The 17,427-nt window shown below is 42.3% G+C and overlaps 3 protein-coding genes across 4 annotated transcripts in view; 1 reads left to right on the top strand and 2 right to left on the bottom strand.

Annotated features, from left to right (window-relative positions):
• The window catches only part of RB195_016595 (uncharacterized protein), a gene marked incomplete at both ends in the record, with an annotated part of 48,934 nt that overhangs the window by 24,947 nt on the left and 6,560 nt on the right, over positions 1 to 17,427 (top strand). Inside the window, 5 exons of one of the 2 annotated variants that reach the window (XM_064183194.1) lie at positions 1,281 to 1,373; positions 1,429 to 1,600; positions 8,211 to 8,262; positions 8,430 to 8,497; positions 8,667 to 8,674. In XM_064183194.1, the coding sequence (XP_064039077.1) occupies positions 1,281 to 1,373; positions 1,429 to 1,600; positions 8,211 to 8,262; positions 8,430 to 8,497; positions 8,667 to 8,674 (393 nt within the window). Of the gene's footprint in view, positions 1 to 1,280; positions 1,374 to 1,428; positions 1,601 to 8,210; positions 8,263 to 8,429; positions 8,498 to 8,666; positions 8,675 to 17,427 lie in introns of those variants that run through there. The other variant, XM_064183195.1, reaches the window with a different exon arrangement.
• Positions 6,384 to 6,884, bottom strand: RB195_016597 (uncharacterized protein; the record flags this gene model as incomplete). Its single annotated transcript, XM_064183197.1, has 1 exon — positions 6,384 to 6,884. The coding sequence occupies one exon, from the start codon at positions 6,882 to 6,884 to the stop codon at positions 6,384 to 6,386; it is 501 nt and encodes a 166-aa protein (XP_064039078.1).
• Positions 8,777 to 9,964, bottom strand: RB195_016596 (uncharacterized protein; the record flags this gene model as incomplete). The annotated part of the gene is made up of 1 exon (XM_064183196.1): positions 8,777 to 9,964. One exon carries the CDS (start codon positions 9,962 to 9,964, stop codon positions 8,777 to 8,779), a length of 1,188 nt encoding a protein of 395 aa, XP_064039076.1.

Here is a 17,427-nt window from a genome sequence, read left to right as displayed (position 1 = left end):
GTGTGAGGTTTCGCGGTGACTGCACGGTCAATGAGAGCTGAGAGTTCAAGTAAGATTAAGATAAGTAGTAAAGTAAGATTAGGTTAGCAACGTGTGTCTGGCGTAGATAACGACCTGATGCGTAAAGTCACTGTTTTATCCTCACAGACAAGTCTGGTACCAATTTGAAAAATCCTGAAGAAAAGAAGGCTCGGTTGGCACTAGGGCGGAATCGAACCTCCGATTGGCCACGCTGCCGCAGCAACTTCCCACTGACGGCACTATATCACTCAAAAAAAAAAAAAAAAAAGAAGACATTTCTCAGCAGTTTTTCGCGAGGTGCAGATTGGGGCTTGTGCAGGCTTTCACCGCGATCGCGCAGCGTCGTCATGTTATAAAACGTTTTATGGCATCTGCATGTTTCTTTTTCTTCACAAAATAAGTGAGATAGCATTATGCTATACAATAACGGGCTTAGTCTGTCAGATTTGTATTTATGTGTGCGTGTGTAAAAAGAAATTTCAGAATGGACGTAAACGGATACAAAGGCGGCGTTTCTGCGCAGGCGGCGCAAAGCGGTGAAATATAGTGGGAGGGGTCCCACGGCGGATCGGTGCGATTGCGTCGCAAAGCGATGAAACGGGCAGGACGGATTTATGGCGTGGAACTTGTGTGCAGGTGTGCCGTGCAATAACTCCGAATGGATTTGTTTAGAACTTAGTGAGATTAGATGAGTTGTGAACAGATTCATAGCCGTGACAACTACATGTATTTCGTTTCTTCCTCTCTCTAAAAAATCCAGTTTGAATATTCTCCAAATGTTGAGCTGACACATTTAGAAAGAAAACTGTGGAAGCTCCTGTCTATGCTCGAGTTTCAATGGAAAAAACGAAATAGGCGCTGTTGGAAATATCCAGATTTATTTTGACAGAAGATGCCACTACTTCAAATTGTGTTAATAATTACTGAGTGCGAGAGGAATGAGCTGGTATTAAATATGGCTTTTAATCCGTCATAGCGACTCATCTCTTATTCGTTGATATGTAACGGGTAAAAACAACTGGTCCTTTAGAGTTTTTTTTCGTGATTTGGTGTTTGTATTTCTAAAGCACGCGCCAGCGAAACCAGTAGCTCGCTTCAAACTTCTGCAGGAACGGTATGACTTTTATTTGATGGCCCCGTTCAAGCTACTACAATCGGTATCAACATCAAAAAGAAACTAATCGACAGGATCAGATATTCTAACATTTTTCGTCCAGTCAAATAAAGAGATATTGTCATTGGAATTGGTATTGTTTCAGTTTGCAATTTTGAAGGCAGAACGAATGAAAATTTACGCCGCCTATGAGGATGTCCATCTTAATGACAGTGAACTAGATAATCGTCACAAAGATGCAAGTTTTTCTTTTTCATGACAAGAGGCAATTGCCGTAAGAAGGTTCGTTTCAGCTCATTGAAATGCAACATCAAAGGTTTCTAGAGGTGCTGGACCAATATAACCACTTGCAGAGTATATCACTCTTCAGAAGATTGCTGTACTTTAACGCTGCGGACGTATACGTCCCTAACCTCGTAGAATCGTCTTCTGGTCCCTACTATGTTTCAAGATATAACATGATGGGTGAGCACCAAGTTTTTTGAAGACCTTGATTTTAACGAAAAAAAATGAAGAAAAAAGTGCTTATTTCTGAGCATGACAGGGCAAGCAGACCTCTGAAATTGCTGGATTGCAACAACGAGAGTGTATTCTTAAACAGAACTCTGATTCATGTAACTTATACGTAACTTGTATATGTGCCTGCATTCGAACATTTCCTATGATTAGAATGATCCTACCTCCCTTTTCACGCCCTGTAACAAGACAAGAAGCCTAAGTTAGGACCCTCAACCGGATCCTTGCTCTTATCGCGAGCAGAACAGACGTTACAAGCTCTTTATTGGCTTCTCAAAATTCAGGCTTAGAAACATGAAGGAGAAAGATTGCTTAATCTAGCGAGCAGGAGATATCATATATAAGAGTCACAAGAAAAAAGCGCTTCAGAGGCGTGAATACAACTATGCTTCGCCATGAAAAACCTGGCGGTGTGCTTGACAACGATCCTTTTCTATCTACAGCAAGAGCTCTCACAGATTCCTTCCACTTGTCACTGTTCTATATCCTGCAATACTTGGGGTCACGACACCGAGTGACCCGAGCAGCTCAAGTCGACGGTACCCGCATTTCAACATAATGAAACGGGATTTGTTACGAACGTTTCCACGCCTCTGTGGTTGTTGACCTATTTGGATTGGAATCCACTCACAACGTATCCTCTGATGACTGACTGGATTTAGTACATCTCAGTGTATCCCTCATTCATCCGACCTCCACCCTGGTACCCTGGTATACCCTGGTATAGGCTACAACAGCATGCTGGACAACAGCACCTCTTGCCACATCTTCCATCAACTTCCTCCAAATTACTGTGCGAGTTATGTAACTTGTACATGCCTTGAGCGTACACTCAAATGTCTGATTACATTTAGCATAAGCAGGGTCACCGTGAGCAAGTAGCAATCAGAGCTGTATACCCTGCTCTGAAACAATAGAAGTGTCTTGATTGCTTCAAGATTAGAGTACTGACTCTCCGGACTTATCCGTTAGAGGAATCAATGGTTGAATATACTCTCGTTGCAATAGAGTGCAATAATTTTTATATGTCACCCATCTCCTATCAATGGAATAGTAAAAATATTTTATATGTTTCAAGAATGGAATAGCGCTGGTACATGGGATCGATCCACTAGCATTGCATCGGCCGGACTGATAGTTCAGTGAACTAGTGTCGATCGAAGGTGGCGAATCGAAGATAATCTTAAGTGCTAAAAAACGGAGAATATATTGAGTACAATATCAACGTATTGGTAATCTTGAAGAAGATGAGTCCACTGGAACACTAACATTGAAGGAACGAGACCTGCCTTCCCATCACTGAGTTTTACAGCTTGACACAATACATTTATGAGACTGGAAAGGAAAAACAGAATTATAAGTAGTCCAAAATCTTCTGTAAATTTTACTCGCCTCGAAGAAGATGATCCGTTGCGACGCCTATTTGCTTAGGCCGCTAATTAACTTCTTCTTGATAGTTTTGGGGAACGAGATTCATAGCAGAACTTGCATGATGGCCATTAGCGAGCCAGTCTCCGTAAACACTCGTTCCTACAGGGATTATGGTGCTGACAGATCTGTCTGAGAGGACTACAGTGCATAGCAGCACCATTTCCTTTGCACAACAGAGAGAATGCTAGGGTTGAGGAGAACGGGAAAACCGGGCACTAGAAAGACATCATAGACGACGAAACTCATGAGAAGCAGATGAGCGGGAGGTCTACCGCCTGGAATAAGTGGCATTTTTACGCAGGCTAACCATCCGATACTGAACGTGATCTACCTGAGTATTCTGATGTGGGTCACGATATTGCGTGGATAGAAGTGATAGCACAAGTCGAATCGGTTATTGGATTGCTGCCTTTTGCTTTTTCTAGTTTCTTGAGAATGGTGTACAGAGCATACAACTTTCCTCTTCCATCCGTGCAAACTGAGGAAGGTTTTATTTCTTTCCCAGTACGTCTATTTCACTTTTGGGTCTAGAAAGCCTAGTAGATCAGCACTAGATGGGATAAGAATTTGTTTGCCATACGACGACCGTATTCGAAAATTCCTATGTTGACAAGTTTGTCCCAGAATCGATTTCTATGGGCTTGGCGGGCAATTATGAGCGCCAATATTGTTGTGTGCTGGATATTCACGGCTCTATTTTGTGGATTTGGAGCTGACGCTGGTACTAGCTATACCACATACAAGCGCGTTTTTAGACAAAATAATTTGAAGATGAAACAGGGGGAACAAGAGGGATAAGAAGAGTTACCCAAAAGAATACCATTCTCGTGCAATGACAGCTACTGAGTCTTTGTACTCTGAACAGGACAGGAATCAGACGTTGCAGAATTCTCAAATACTCGAAAGGTACCAATTGAGCGCTTACATTCACCGGAGGATGTGGCGTGTCAAGATTACTTACTTACTTACTTATTTAGATACTTAGATGGCCCGTCTTCACTGGACGTGCGGGCCCCAGATATTCTTCCACTCGTTTCGTTCCCTCGCCATTGTCATCCAAGATGTTCTCAAGCTTCGTGAGTGACGTTGACGAGGTCCTTCAGACGTATCCAGCTGAGCTCTCAGCTGGTCCATCCGTGTAGCGAACACGTCACCCCATCTCGTTGGCGGTTTCCTCGGGGGGCGTTTAGCGTCCCTTGAGATCCACTCTAGCGTTCTTTTAGTCCATCTATCGTCGATTCTTTTCATGATGTGACCGGCCCATCTATGTTTTGCTTTCGATACATATTCCACTGGGTCGCGAAAACGGGACATTCCTCTTAAGTCGGAGCTACGAAGACCAGCTAGGTGTTGTTTGCGCCGGTTAAACTTCAGGAGACATCTCTCACGGGCTCTGTGGGTAGTAAGTAGCTTCCTAGACGTGGCGGCGGTGTCTGCCCACGTCTCCGCTGCGTAACAGGGACTGTTGAGTCGAACAGATGGGCACGAAGATCTTGGTCCGTCAGTTGGTCCGCAGCTTCCCTGACGGCTGCGAATGCTGCCCATGCTGCTCTCATTCTTCTATTCAGTTCTTCCTTCAAATCGTTTTCCATGTTCATAGAACGTCTGAGGTATACGTATGACAAAGTTTCCACGATTTGGGAGCCTTCAAGTTGTACTCATCCGTCTTCGCAGTAGACGTTCTTCATGAACTGTGTCTTCTTTCTGTTTATTCGTAGTCCTCTTCCCTTCCCTGCTTCGTTCAATTCGTTGAGCATCGTTTCTGCTTCATTGGTACTGCTCGAAAAGAGGATGATGTCGTCCGCAAAACGAAGGTTCGAGAGAACCCCCTTTCCAATGGGTATAGTGAGGGTGGTGGAAAAGCTGTATCCTAGTCGTGCATCGATCGTAGCAATTGGCTAATGTCCTCACATACGACGCGTCCACACCTTTATCGACCAGCGCCGACAGTATTGCATTCGCTTCTACGCTATCAAAGACTTTCTCATAGTCGACGAAGGTTAGAACAATGAGCAGGCGGTATTCCCGGAAACCTCTATGACCCTCGACACGGTCTGGATGTGGTCCAAGCAGCTGAACCCCTGGCGGAATCCAGCTTCCTAGATATGCGCGTGAGGATGATCTTGATGAATACTTTGTATGACACGCTCAGCAAGCATATCGGACGGTAGCTCCGAAGGTCCTCTCGGTCACCTTTCTCATGTATAAGAACGGTTCGCGAGGTCTTCCATGAAGTGAATGGCCACCAGCCCGAAGAAAGTCTGCTGATATAAAATCAGGTCCGCGGGCTGGGCCAGGATTCCTGCTCTTGATAGCGACTCGTACTTCCGAAGGGAGAATCCGTGGTGGACCTTCACCTTCCCGATCATCCCAATGGGGATGATCGGGCTTGACACAGGAGTTGATGAACGGAAAAGGTTTGAGTAGAACCTCTCCGTAATGATTTCCATCTCACGACGAGAAGACGTGCGAGTCCCGTCTTCGCTCAGCAAGATTGCTAGCGGAATATTATATTCGCAGAGATCCCTGCGTCACTTCTTTAGACTCGTTCGTCTTTGTGTTGCTTCCAGAATCTTCTTCTGCCTGCATTTCGAAAGATCCTCCTACAACGCTTTTGCGCGGCTAATGTTTGCTACTAACCGCTCAATGTGCGATGCATTCGGATCAAGCCTTCTTCTTTCCGGCAATTCCTTGGCGGTCTTTGAAATTCGATCCAGGTTTGTCGTGCGCGTCTTCGAGGCACGTCCAGCACAAGCTCGTAATCGTCTGAGCAGCATCTCGTAGTCCACGTTTGGGTCCTCCTCGATGTGCCAGTCAACTTGGGACATGGAGTCCTCGAGTACGCAATCGTCGTAGACGACTTTTTTCTCCTTCGTTGCCGATAGCAGATGTTCTTTTCCATCGTGTGGCTAAGTCGTATTTTCGCACGAAGGAGACAGTGATCAGAACCACTAAAAAAGGATGGTACCACTGAGACTTCAAGCGGACACCACCTCCGGTTGATGAGTATGTGGTCGATCTCCGCACGAGTCGCGCCATTGGACGATTCCCATGTCCACCGACGATGATCTTTTTTTCATGTAAAGAGAGTTCCCATGAAAGAGGCGAGCGACGAACAACAGCCCGACGAGACGATTTCCATTTTCATTCCGGTCCCCTAGCTCAAATCTTCCAATCCTGTAATCCTCTTCTGTGGTCTTTCCTAGTTTCGCGTTGAAGTCTCTGACAACGAATTTGTAGAAGGACTTCTCGTTGCGGTACTTCCTCCAGCTCCTCGTAAAACGCGTCCTATTCGGATTTATCAGCTGCTGATGTTGGTGAGTAGCAGTTGATGAGGGTTTTTGGCGCAGAGGGCGGAGGCGAAGAATGACCAGACGAGGTGACAGGATCTCGTGAGAATCGAGAAGATGGACAACAATGGGTGCACAACAAAACCAACACCGCCTTCATTTCGCGACGGAACCTTCTCTCCACAAATGACGAGTGTACCGTCATTCGTCTGTCGTACGTCGCTCCTTCTGCACTTAGTCTCCTGCAGAGCAATCACGTGAAATTTGATACGCTCTGCAGCTCCGAGAAGGGCATGCAGGTCAGCGTCTGTGGAAACTGCTCTCGAGTTGTAAGTACACAGTCTGAGACAGTCTCCATGGCGAGTCGTGCGTGTGTCGCCTTGGTCCAGAATCAATGACGTCTTGAGCAACCTGAGATTTGATCGCCTCTCACCGGTCGCCATACCGTCCGACGTCTGAAACGGCAGGGCCCAGTGCGCAGGGTACTGGATCAGGAAACCACATTGCGACATTTTGCCAAAACGTTGGTGAATCTTAGCAGTGGTTTACTCTTAGCTAGGCTTCCGATTCCGAGAAGTCGGAATGTCAGATGTGTCGAACTCCTTCTCAGCTTGGGAGACCCTGCCGGAGGACGAACCTCCGCTGTGCATCGCAGTTCGATGCCCAGTGTCACCTCCACGCCACTATGTAAACCGTTGTGGAGGTCATTCATTCACCGGACGATGTGGCGAATCAAGATTTTGGCCAAAGTAGCGAGGTACCACCCGGATAGGATTTGAAGAGTGCTCAGGAATCGGAAAAAGATGCAAAAAACTAGAAGGAAACCGAGAAATGATGGGGAAGTGGTGCTATGTGCCACTTCAAAAACTGGACGTTATAGCTAAGCAGGTTTCTTGAGGTGTGGCCCACCAAACAAGGTTAATTGATTCAGTAGATACGTAATCAGCATAAGCCTCCGTCCGAAGTTCGAACAACTAAAATAATCACAAGTTGTTGTGAATTCCTATTGTGTAGAGGTCGACTGCGAAATACTTCTGAAAATCATTGTATGTAACTCCGAATCAACGGAAATCTGTCATTCATTTGCATAGCGGCAGAAAATTGTCAAGAAACCAGAATAAGGTATTTAGCGTTCCAACAACAATACGGAAGAGAGCCGTGAGCGATTTGGTCCCACGAAATACTCTTAAAACAGAGGTCAATACAGCCAACCCGGTCTAATTTCTTCCCAAAGTCCTTTCAAATAAAAATTGACGCTCCTAGTGTCACTCGTGAAAAAGAAACAACCAAAAGGCGATGTATGTCGTCGTAATGGTGTCTCTACGGGAATCCGCCACTCAGTTGTGTAACGGCACCTTCTTGACTCTCCATGGTTTCACGGCGATTCGTTGTACTTTGAAGTTGTTCTGTGCGGATCAAATGCGCTTGTGGATTTTCTTCCCACTCAGATTGCGGTACTTATCCAAATACTCTCCGCTGTTGGGTTCCGCAACATAACCAAAAATTTCCAACTTACTTCTTCGAAACATTCTAGTATGGATAGAGGTCCCGAGTCAAAGCAAATGAGGAATGAGGATTCAGTTAACTAATTCGTTTCGAGGAAGATAGTATGATCGTGGTCGTTTGCTACTGGAAATCGTCGCACTAGAAGACCTCAATCTTAGAAGAAAAGAGAGTAGTGTTGTTACGTCCAGTAAGGAACTCCTGATCAAAATATGCACATCTTATTTGAGCAATGCAGTAGTTAGTAGAGTTGGGATTGCAGAACAACTTTTATAGAATAGTGCATGTTATTGTGTATCCACATTTAACAAAGTGCGATTGAAATTCAATTTTAGTTATACCTGTATCCTCCCTTCACATGCCGTTTTTTCACAGCGCTTATCCAATGTGAGTTGATTTCATTTGATAACTTGGTCAGAAATAAATATGAAAAAATATTCCTCTAGTCTGCTAAGTATTGTCTGATCTCTGTGGTACTGCATATTAGAGTAACTTTAGATAACAATGATATAAGTATTGAGTACCTTTTGATTACGCTTATCCGTTCATTCCAGTTCATACAGTTATGGGTCAATCGGTTCCATAATCGCACACGAGCTAATGCATGGTTTTGACAATAACGGTAATGACGGGTTTTTTCACATTAGTTTAGCCATGACATATACGAACTAATAGAACTATTTGAAAGAAATATTTGGCATAATGAGATAGACAGTGCAATTGCATTTACTTTTAAATTCAAATATGTGTTTAGTGTGTTTAGTTGTTATCTGCTATCTTCTTCTTTTTAGTGGTTTGATTTGTGATACCAACTATCCATCTGTGCGGAAAGATTGTTTTGTGCGCAATTTTGCGCAGTGTTACATCAAGTTTATTTATTTAATTTATTTATTGAACGATATCACAATGTTACAATGTGTCGTTGCATGCTTTGTCTCCATCTGCTCACATCGGTAGTAGCGGTTCGCATCCATGTTTCTCCAAAGTCCGATACGAACGAATCTCTCCATCTTGTTTTTGGTCGGCCAACTTGTCGTTTCCAAATCCATGGTCTCCATTCGGTAATCATCTTCGTCCATCGGTTGTCCTTTGCAGTACACATTTTTCTGGCCCATGTCCACTTTCTTTCAATCGCTCTAGCCCTGATATCTGGGAGTTTTGCAGTATTTTCCAGCCACAAGTTCGTAAGATGCATAAGAAGAGCTACACCGAGCATTCTTCTCATTATTTGCCGTTGAGCTATCTGTAGCGCCTTGAGATCTTTGCTTCTTGTAGCCCAAGTTTCACAGCCGTAGAGGAGACAAGGTTCCACACATTTTGTATAAAGTCGACGTTTGAATTTCATTGGAAACCTTCTATTTGTGAAATATGAACGGAATCGGTTGAATGAGTTCCAGCCAGAGCGAATTCGCCTATTTAGCTCAGTTGTTAGATTCCTATCAAAGGATATGAATTGACCAAGATAAACAAAGTTGCTGCAGTAATGTATAGGAGATCCATCAGTTGAGATCGGTATTTCTTCGGAATTGGTCATGACAAGAGTCTTAGAGAAATTCATTCTCAGTCCCACAATTTGGCTTTTGTCGCTCATTTCTTGTAGCATTAATTCGAGTTCTTGTGGTTTGTGCGCGAAGAGAGCTACATCATCAGCGTACCTGAGATGACTTAAACGGAGCCCATTTATGTTGATACCTCTGTTTCTCCAATCTAGGCTACGGAAGACGGTTTCCAAAACGGCAGTGAAGAGGGAGGGAGAGATTGGGTCTCCCTGTCGAACACCTCGTCTAGCGTTGATAGGAACTTGATTACCACATATTTCAAATGTTACAGAAGCAGATGTGTAGATGTTCGAAAGAAGACGAATTATCTTTGGATGAACTCCTTGTCGATGTAGTGACGTCCATATCATGTTATGTTCCACAGAATCAAACGCTTTCGAGTAGTCAACGAAAGCTATGTACAGCGGAAAATTGTACTCAAGGCTTTTCTCTACCAATTGGTTAATGACGTGAATGTGATCTAAAGTGGAAAAGTTGCGTCGAAAGCCAGCCTGTTCGATGGGTTGGTTGATTTCTAGCCAAGCCATCATTCTTTGTAAAATGATCGAACTAAATACCTTATATATGACTTATATATGACCTTACATCACATACCTAGTCATAAAACATGAACCGTGGGGTTTTGCCGCGCGTTAGATTTTTGTCGAGAATTAAGAGACTTAGAGGTGTCAAAAAAGAGTGGTGGTAAGAGAAAATTTATGATTGAATGGAAGGAAATGTGATTGTAGTTACAGTGGAGGGCTGCCAGCGCGAGAAGAAGCAATGTTACACAATGAGATTTCTTGTTGTGCTTTGTTCCTCAGAAACCAACTCATTAAAAGCAGAAACAATATTCTTTTTGAAACTACGTCTTTTTCTTTTCACGTTACGTCAAAATCGGCCAGCATCAGTCACGCCTGTTGACGACTGTGGTCATAGTCAGTGAAACGAGGCCGATGCATTTAACTCTTTATCTTTGTATTGTCCTATGGTATTGTTGTTGCTGTTGTTTTTAAGCTATATCTGTGGCTGTGGAAGTGGATATTTGGGATGAATATGCATCGCCACCGTGAATTTATCTGTTTACCTCGACGACGAGTGGTTTTGCATAGAGTAACGGAATTTTGCACGTAAAGATCCTGCGTAAACTACAAGGAATTTTCTTGTAGTCGATATTCATGACACAAATTATTTCCAGTGTCAGAGGATTTTCGCATGTAGGGTCGTAAAGGGAAAGAATCGCAAGGGAAAGGAGTCGTAAGATGGTGGTTAGTGAACAGCGGCGTTATAAAATGTTAGCTTAAATTACAGGCGAAAAACAATAACTTGGATCAACATCAACATCCACAATGTGTTGACGATGCCAGTCTGAAACTACGCAATTTCAACACCCAGCTAAACCAAATTTTTGCAAAAGGAGCTTAAAAGAATACAGTACAGAGTTCTCCTAAGAAGTGAAAAATTTAACGACGAACAATTTTCATTAAAGTTTAAACGTGGATTTATTAGAATTAATTGCCGAAGAAGCTCATATTCTGATCGCATTGCTAGGTCTAGAAGATCGCAAATAACTTCTTGATGAGAACACTTTGTAAAAATAGTTCAGTAAGTTGAGTAAGTAAGTTCAGCTTCTTATAGAAGACGGTTAACCTTCACCTCCTTGTTTTTCTCTTTGAAATTCAGCTGAACAGAGATGAAAGAATTGGCATTTCTTCTATCTTGCGCAATCTAAAATTTGGAACACTCTGAATCGCGGAAAATAGTAGAGATAGAGAAAAGTCTCGGCAACAGCATACTGATAGGCGATTTGTTTACCATTAACTTACTTAACCATTACTTCGACTTATAAGACTTTATTGAAAATCATGCACTTTTCGGCGCTCAATTAAATGTCGAGAGTTTAGGATGGTTTTGTATTCCAAGAAAACTTAGTGACGTTTTCAATAATCACTCATATGCTTAGTAGAGGAACTGTGAAAACCAACACCTTATATCCAGAACTTCTACTTTCTGGACCATCTGGTCCTGCCAAACCTTAATTGAAAAAATCCACAAAAAGTCGAAAAATATTTAATTTGATCCTTTTTAAATTCCAAAAAGGAGGTCCGAAAACAAAAGAATGACTATTTTATAGAGCAAACCTTGTTCTGTGAGAATCTATTAAGAGTATTTCTCAGGTTCTGTTATCACGAACGGCCTCTTTAATAGCCAACAATGCAAAGAAAGGAAATTGTCGTATTATGTGCCGTGATAAGTATCATGATCATGATTATGATATATAATAACGGGCTTATTCTGTCACGTGTGTGTGTGTGTGTGTGTGTGTGTGTGTGTGTGTGTGTGTGTGTGTGTGTGTGTGTGTGTGTGTGATGTGTATGCGTGTGTGTGTGAGTCACGAAATTCGAAAATGGGATGCGACGGGTCCACCGGCGTCGAGTTGGTGCCCCAGCGCCAGATTGCTACAAAATGGGGTGCGGCGGGTCCACCGGACTCGGATCGGTGCGCAATAACTTCGTTTGGTGGATGTTGCGAAAGGTAAATTGGACGTTGCAGCCGTTTCACATTCATGGCCACTGCAGGTGTTACATTACACCTCTATAACCCTCTACGTATCTATTTTCTTGCACGTTTGCCTCAATTTGGTAGCACGACTTCTTCAGAAAGTGGGAAATCCACACAAACGGCTGCTTAAATAGTACCCAACAGTTTACATGATTTGATGTGGAACTTATTTTTATCAGTATAATGATGTCGTTTACGTCATTTTAAGTTAAAAAGTGTTTAAGTTCATTATGTGATAACTTTTGGGGGAAATCAGGAGGAACACCCATACTTCGAATAATGCTTTCAATTTGTATCTATAGTATTTTGTTATTGATGGAGTGTTTGAAGCTGATGATCGAATATTCTCCAAATGTAGGATGGACGTGTTTAGAAGGAAAATTCTGCAACCATCTGCCCTAATTTATAAGAAAAAAAAAGAAGGAAAGCGTTGTTAAAAAAAAACAAAAAAAAAACAGATATATTTTTACAGAAAATGCCACTATCATTAACTTTCAATTATCAGTGAAGGGAAGCGAAGCTAAAACCACAGAAAGCCTGAAGTCCGGTTTTAGCTGGACGTTCAGACTTGTATATAATAACGGGCTTATTCTGACGCGTGTGTGTTTGTGTGTCAGTCACGAAATTCGAAAAGGGGGTGCGACGGGTCCACCGGCGTCGGATTGGCGCGCCGGCGCCAGATTCCTATAGAAGGGGCTGCGACGGGTCCCGTGGCGGCTGATCGGTGCGTAATAACTTCGTGTGCATGACGCAAATGATGGTTGCAGTCGTTTGATAGCCGTAGTAGATGCAAGATGTTTATGTGATCTGACGTCGAACGTTATCTTTATCAGTAGGATCTTTATCAGTCTTTCACGTCATTTTATGCCAAAACATCAATCTTTGATAACTGTTTGTAGAAAACAGGAGGAAAACCTTTTTTTGTGTGATACTTTTAATTTTTGTCTATAATATAATGATAAGAAGTGTTTGAAGCTGAAGTTCGAATGTTCTCCAAATGTAGAACTGACGCGTTTAGAAAGAAGACTATGAAATCTTTCGCTATTAGTTATAATATAAAAAGGAAGAAAGATTGCTGGAGATACACAAGTCCAATTTCATAGAACTAATAACACTAATATTAATTTTCGTTGAACAGTGAAGGCGTGCGAAGCAAGCACTAGAGAAAGTCTGAAGTCCGGCTTTAGCTGGACGCTCAGATTGGTATTAAAATATTTTAGAGATTTCAGAATATTAATATTTTGATAAACTGAATATTTCACTTACATTCCAACAAATACTGGGCGGGTATAGTGTAGCGGTTAGAGGTTCCGCTTCCTGCACGATCGATATCAACATCGATCGAAGGTTCGAATCCTCCTCAGTGCTCACCAAGCCTTTCATCCCTCAGGGGTCGATAAATTGGTACCAGACTTGTCTGGGAGGATAAAAACACTGACTTGACACATCGGCTAGCCATCGCAAGTCATTGTGTAGGTCAGTTACATATTCATAAACCTCAAACGATTCTGAAATGATGTGGACGTGGTGGCGCATCCCAAGCGGATTGCTTAACGCCAGACAATTCATCCTTGACCTTTTATCCTTCATACATCATCTTAATCCTTGATATAATTAGTAGTTATTGTTATCCCAGAACGTGGGGGCACATTCCAAGCGGATTGATTAACGCCAGAAACTTTATCCTTTTATTCCAACATATCTGGTTATTCTGTTGCTATTTATTCCTTCGCTTCTGTTAGGTAACGAATATCACACTTGCTATTCATTTGTCAGCTAGTTTTCAACTCTTTTTTTGTTTTATCTTCAAAACACAGGAAATTTCCAGTATACTGAGTCAGCAGCAACGGGGAACTGTTGTTGTCGCGGCAGCGTTGGAGCGGGTGCAGGGCAGTGTCCCGTCACCACGCTTGACCCTGATTATTTTCCGAAGCAACGATAACACTGAAAGGTTATTTTGAGGTGATTGAAACATTATTTCCAAACAAATTTGAAAATGTTTTCTAAATCGGTGCTAATTAAAATTGAACTGTCGTAGAATCATCATAATTTGATGAATTCTGAATCGCACGTGTCTAGTCAAAATTGATGAGCTTTTCTTTTTTTAAATATCGCTTACAAGAGTAAGCGTTCTTTATACAACGTTTTTCCAAGGCTGTTTCCGACTACCAAATGAAGAGTTTGGATGAAAAATTGTGCTGTTGTCACCAACGGCAAATTATTGCTCTATTCTTGCATGACATTGCAGCGTTGCTACTTTTCCAGCAAATTATTTTGAAGAACTGATAACTACCAAAAAAGGACCTTTTAAGGCTGTTAATATGGGCAAGTAATAAGTTTTTATATTTGTTCGGATTCCTTCAGACTACATCCCTTACCAATCGCGCCGACTAAAAAAGAAAACAAAAGTTTGGGTCGGGGTGTTAAACCTGCGTGTGCCATTCATTCTTCAGCTAATTTTCGACTCCTCCTTTTGCTGCGTCTTCAAAACACAGGAAATTTCTAGTATTGAATATATAAAGTTGAATTAGCAGCAACGGAAAAATGTAGTTGTTACACCAGAGTTGGAGAGGGTGGAGGATAGTATCAGATATTCAATTCGATCGCACCCGTCACCACGCTTGACCCTTATTATTTTCGGAACTAACAACAAAACTGAAAGGTTATTTCGAGTTGAATTAGAAGCAATATTTTTCAACAAACTTAAAGACGTTTTCTTCTACTAATGCGATGAATTCCGAAACGTGCGTATCTGGTCAAAAATGATGGATTTTTTTGGAAAAATTGCTTGCAGGAGTGGCTGTTCCTTATATGACGTTCATCCAAGACTCTTTTCGACTACCAGATAAAGAGTTTGTGGATTAAAAATTCCGCTTTGGTCACCGAGGACATGTAATTTCCCCATTTTTGCAAAACATTGCAGCTTTGCTGCTTTTGCAGCCAATTATTTAGCAATCCAATTACTACCGAAACAGGGACCTCTTACGGCTGTTAATCAGGAAAAATAATTTTTCACATGTTCGGATTCCCCCACTAGGAAAATACCAGACTTCAAGCCGACTAGGAAGAGACCAAGTGATGTGATGATCTTCGTTTTGCTTTCAATGAGCGAGGCGTCGACGAGTACAGTATTTTCTTGTTTGCATCAGTTGAGGCATACTCTGCAGCTCGCCTTTTGCGGTTTTCTCAGATTCTTCTTTCGCACAAACTTCACGATTGTATTCATAAGTTCATAATCTTTATTGTTTTGCTCGTTATGCCTTCCAAAAAGCACAAATTTGGGGGTTTCTGGAATGATAGCTCTTATATATTCCGAATCCACGGTATCACTTGTAAAGTCGCAAACGTTTTCGATACTTCCCAGTGTCTTCGGTCAATGTTGTCAACTGCTGCTTTCTTCTAGAAGACTGTTTCACATTATCCGGTTACATTATCCGGTTTTTTGAAACTCCCTGCTTTTTTTTACAACAAAAAAGTATCTGAGGGCATGACGTGATTACGTATAGACATTCTTCTTTGCTTCTGAGAAGCTAAATTGACTTGCTAGTTACCTGTGATGTCTTCCAGAAGAGATAAGTTGAAATTTATTAGTTACAGATCCAAACTCCACTTATTTGCAGACTTATATCCGTAGAAATAGAAGACGTGACATTTAGTTACGGAGTACAGGGGTACCTCTGTACTCCGTAACTAAATGTCACGTCTCAGTATCCTCAGTAAAGCTTTGAATTTTTTCTGGCACAGAGAAAGCTCGGTCCTACCATTAAATGGACCTGTTGCGCTGGAGAGAAAGAGAGCTTACTGCGTTTGGTATATGTTTTATCTTTGATTATGTATGTGTGATGCTTTCCATGAGTCAGAATGTTATCTAGTTGAGGGATCCTGGCTGTAATTTAAGGATTCGAGTGCAAGCTTTGCGAAGGTACAACTTTATAACTTGCTCAGTTATTTGGTTTTGGATTACCATATACTGCAGATTGGAGCCGTCTTTCAGAACAGTGCCAAAGCTAGTAATCTAACAGTCTAAAAGCCAGTCGGTCATTGTCGGACACTATCGAATGAAGTTCGACGATATCACTTGTCTTGACATCTGTGATATCTCTGTGTCTCCTTTGCTGCGCTATGGAAGACAAATATAAGAATGGATGACTTTCACAATATCAGAAGCTGCACTCTACCAAAGGTGATGCTGAACAGAACAAAGCAGAAAGTTACAAAAGAAACTTTCCTTTTTGAGTCTGCGCAGACGAAATTTGTGTACAATTCGGTGCGTGTCATCTGGACTGCCGGTGATTTTAAGTGTACAAATGTTTGAGGAGGAAGCTGATTCGTCAGCTGAAGTGCGACGACTGAGGATAAGTAGACATAAAGAGCGAAGAAGTTTGACAGTGTGTGGGATGAGGAGTGGTTATGTTCAGTATTGTTGTGTTGTTATCTGGAAAGACCATTTTCTGCTAAAACAGGACAGTAGTCGTTAAATTATTGACCAATCAGTGAAGAACCGTAGGAAGTCAGAGGTTGAGTACTAACTTTCCGGGTTCAGCATGACGGTCAAGATCTTCCGTTTAGCTAGGATAAACAGAAGGATATCTGAGACATGGAAACACACTATTATAATCAGAAGGTATCTGTCACAGACTCTAGGAACTGTTCAAAAATCTCACAACTGTATGCTGTTTACAGAGGTTCGGGATTGATCATCCTATACTGCTTATCAAAGTTCGCTAAGATAGAAGGCGCAACGAGCAAGTCAGTTTTGGTATTCGCCGATCTACGTTTGACCATCTTTTGACTATCGTTAGCGATTTTGACTGTGCAGCAGCTGTAAAACGGGAACGGGATAAAGTGCACAGAATTGATCAACCCCTATGGGTGCACGACTTTAATCCAGAATTGTTTGAGCCAACTGCTGTGGGCAAAGATTATTCGCTTAGAGCAACACGAGAGGTTGCACAAGAACAACAACTATTCAACAGTCGTCTGTCATTTAGAGAAGTGAAAAAGTTGGACAAGCGGATGCCATATAAACTGAGCGAGTCTCAGAGAAACCGCTGCTTTGAGGACAGTTCAACGCTTCTGTTGCGCAACAAGAAAGTTCCTTAACACCCAGTTAGTAACAGCACTAACATTAGCATGTCTGTGAATTATCGTCTAAAGTGGAACTGGAGTAATACAAAGGCAGTGGCAGGATGCTTCGTGTCCAACTTCATCGATTACGATTCTAATCGATTGTGTCATAAAAGAGCTGATGGCTGATCCTTTTAGCATTATTAAGGTGTCGTATGAACAGTCTCAAGTACGGTCCACAATATCGTTGTATTCTCAGAAAGCTGAACGAACGCTGATAAGTGTAGGTAAATGTGGGTCTCTCCGAGCCAACTGCACCAATGAGGGTTGATGGGCAGCGAATAGAATCAGATTACCCCTGGGCGTCGTGCTGTAGAGCGAAGAC

The sequence above is a fragment of the Necator americanus genome, chromosome II (genome assembly GCF_031761385.1).
Source record: "Necator americanus strain Aroian chromosome II, whole genome shotgun sequence".
Taxonomy (NCBI): Eukaryota; Metazoa; Nematoda; class Chromadorea; order Rhabditida; family Ancylostomatidae; genus Necator; species Necator americanus.
This window is presented reverse-complemented; position numbering and strand designations above follow the sequence as displayed.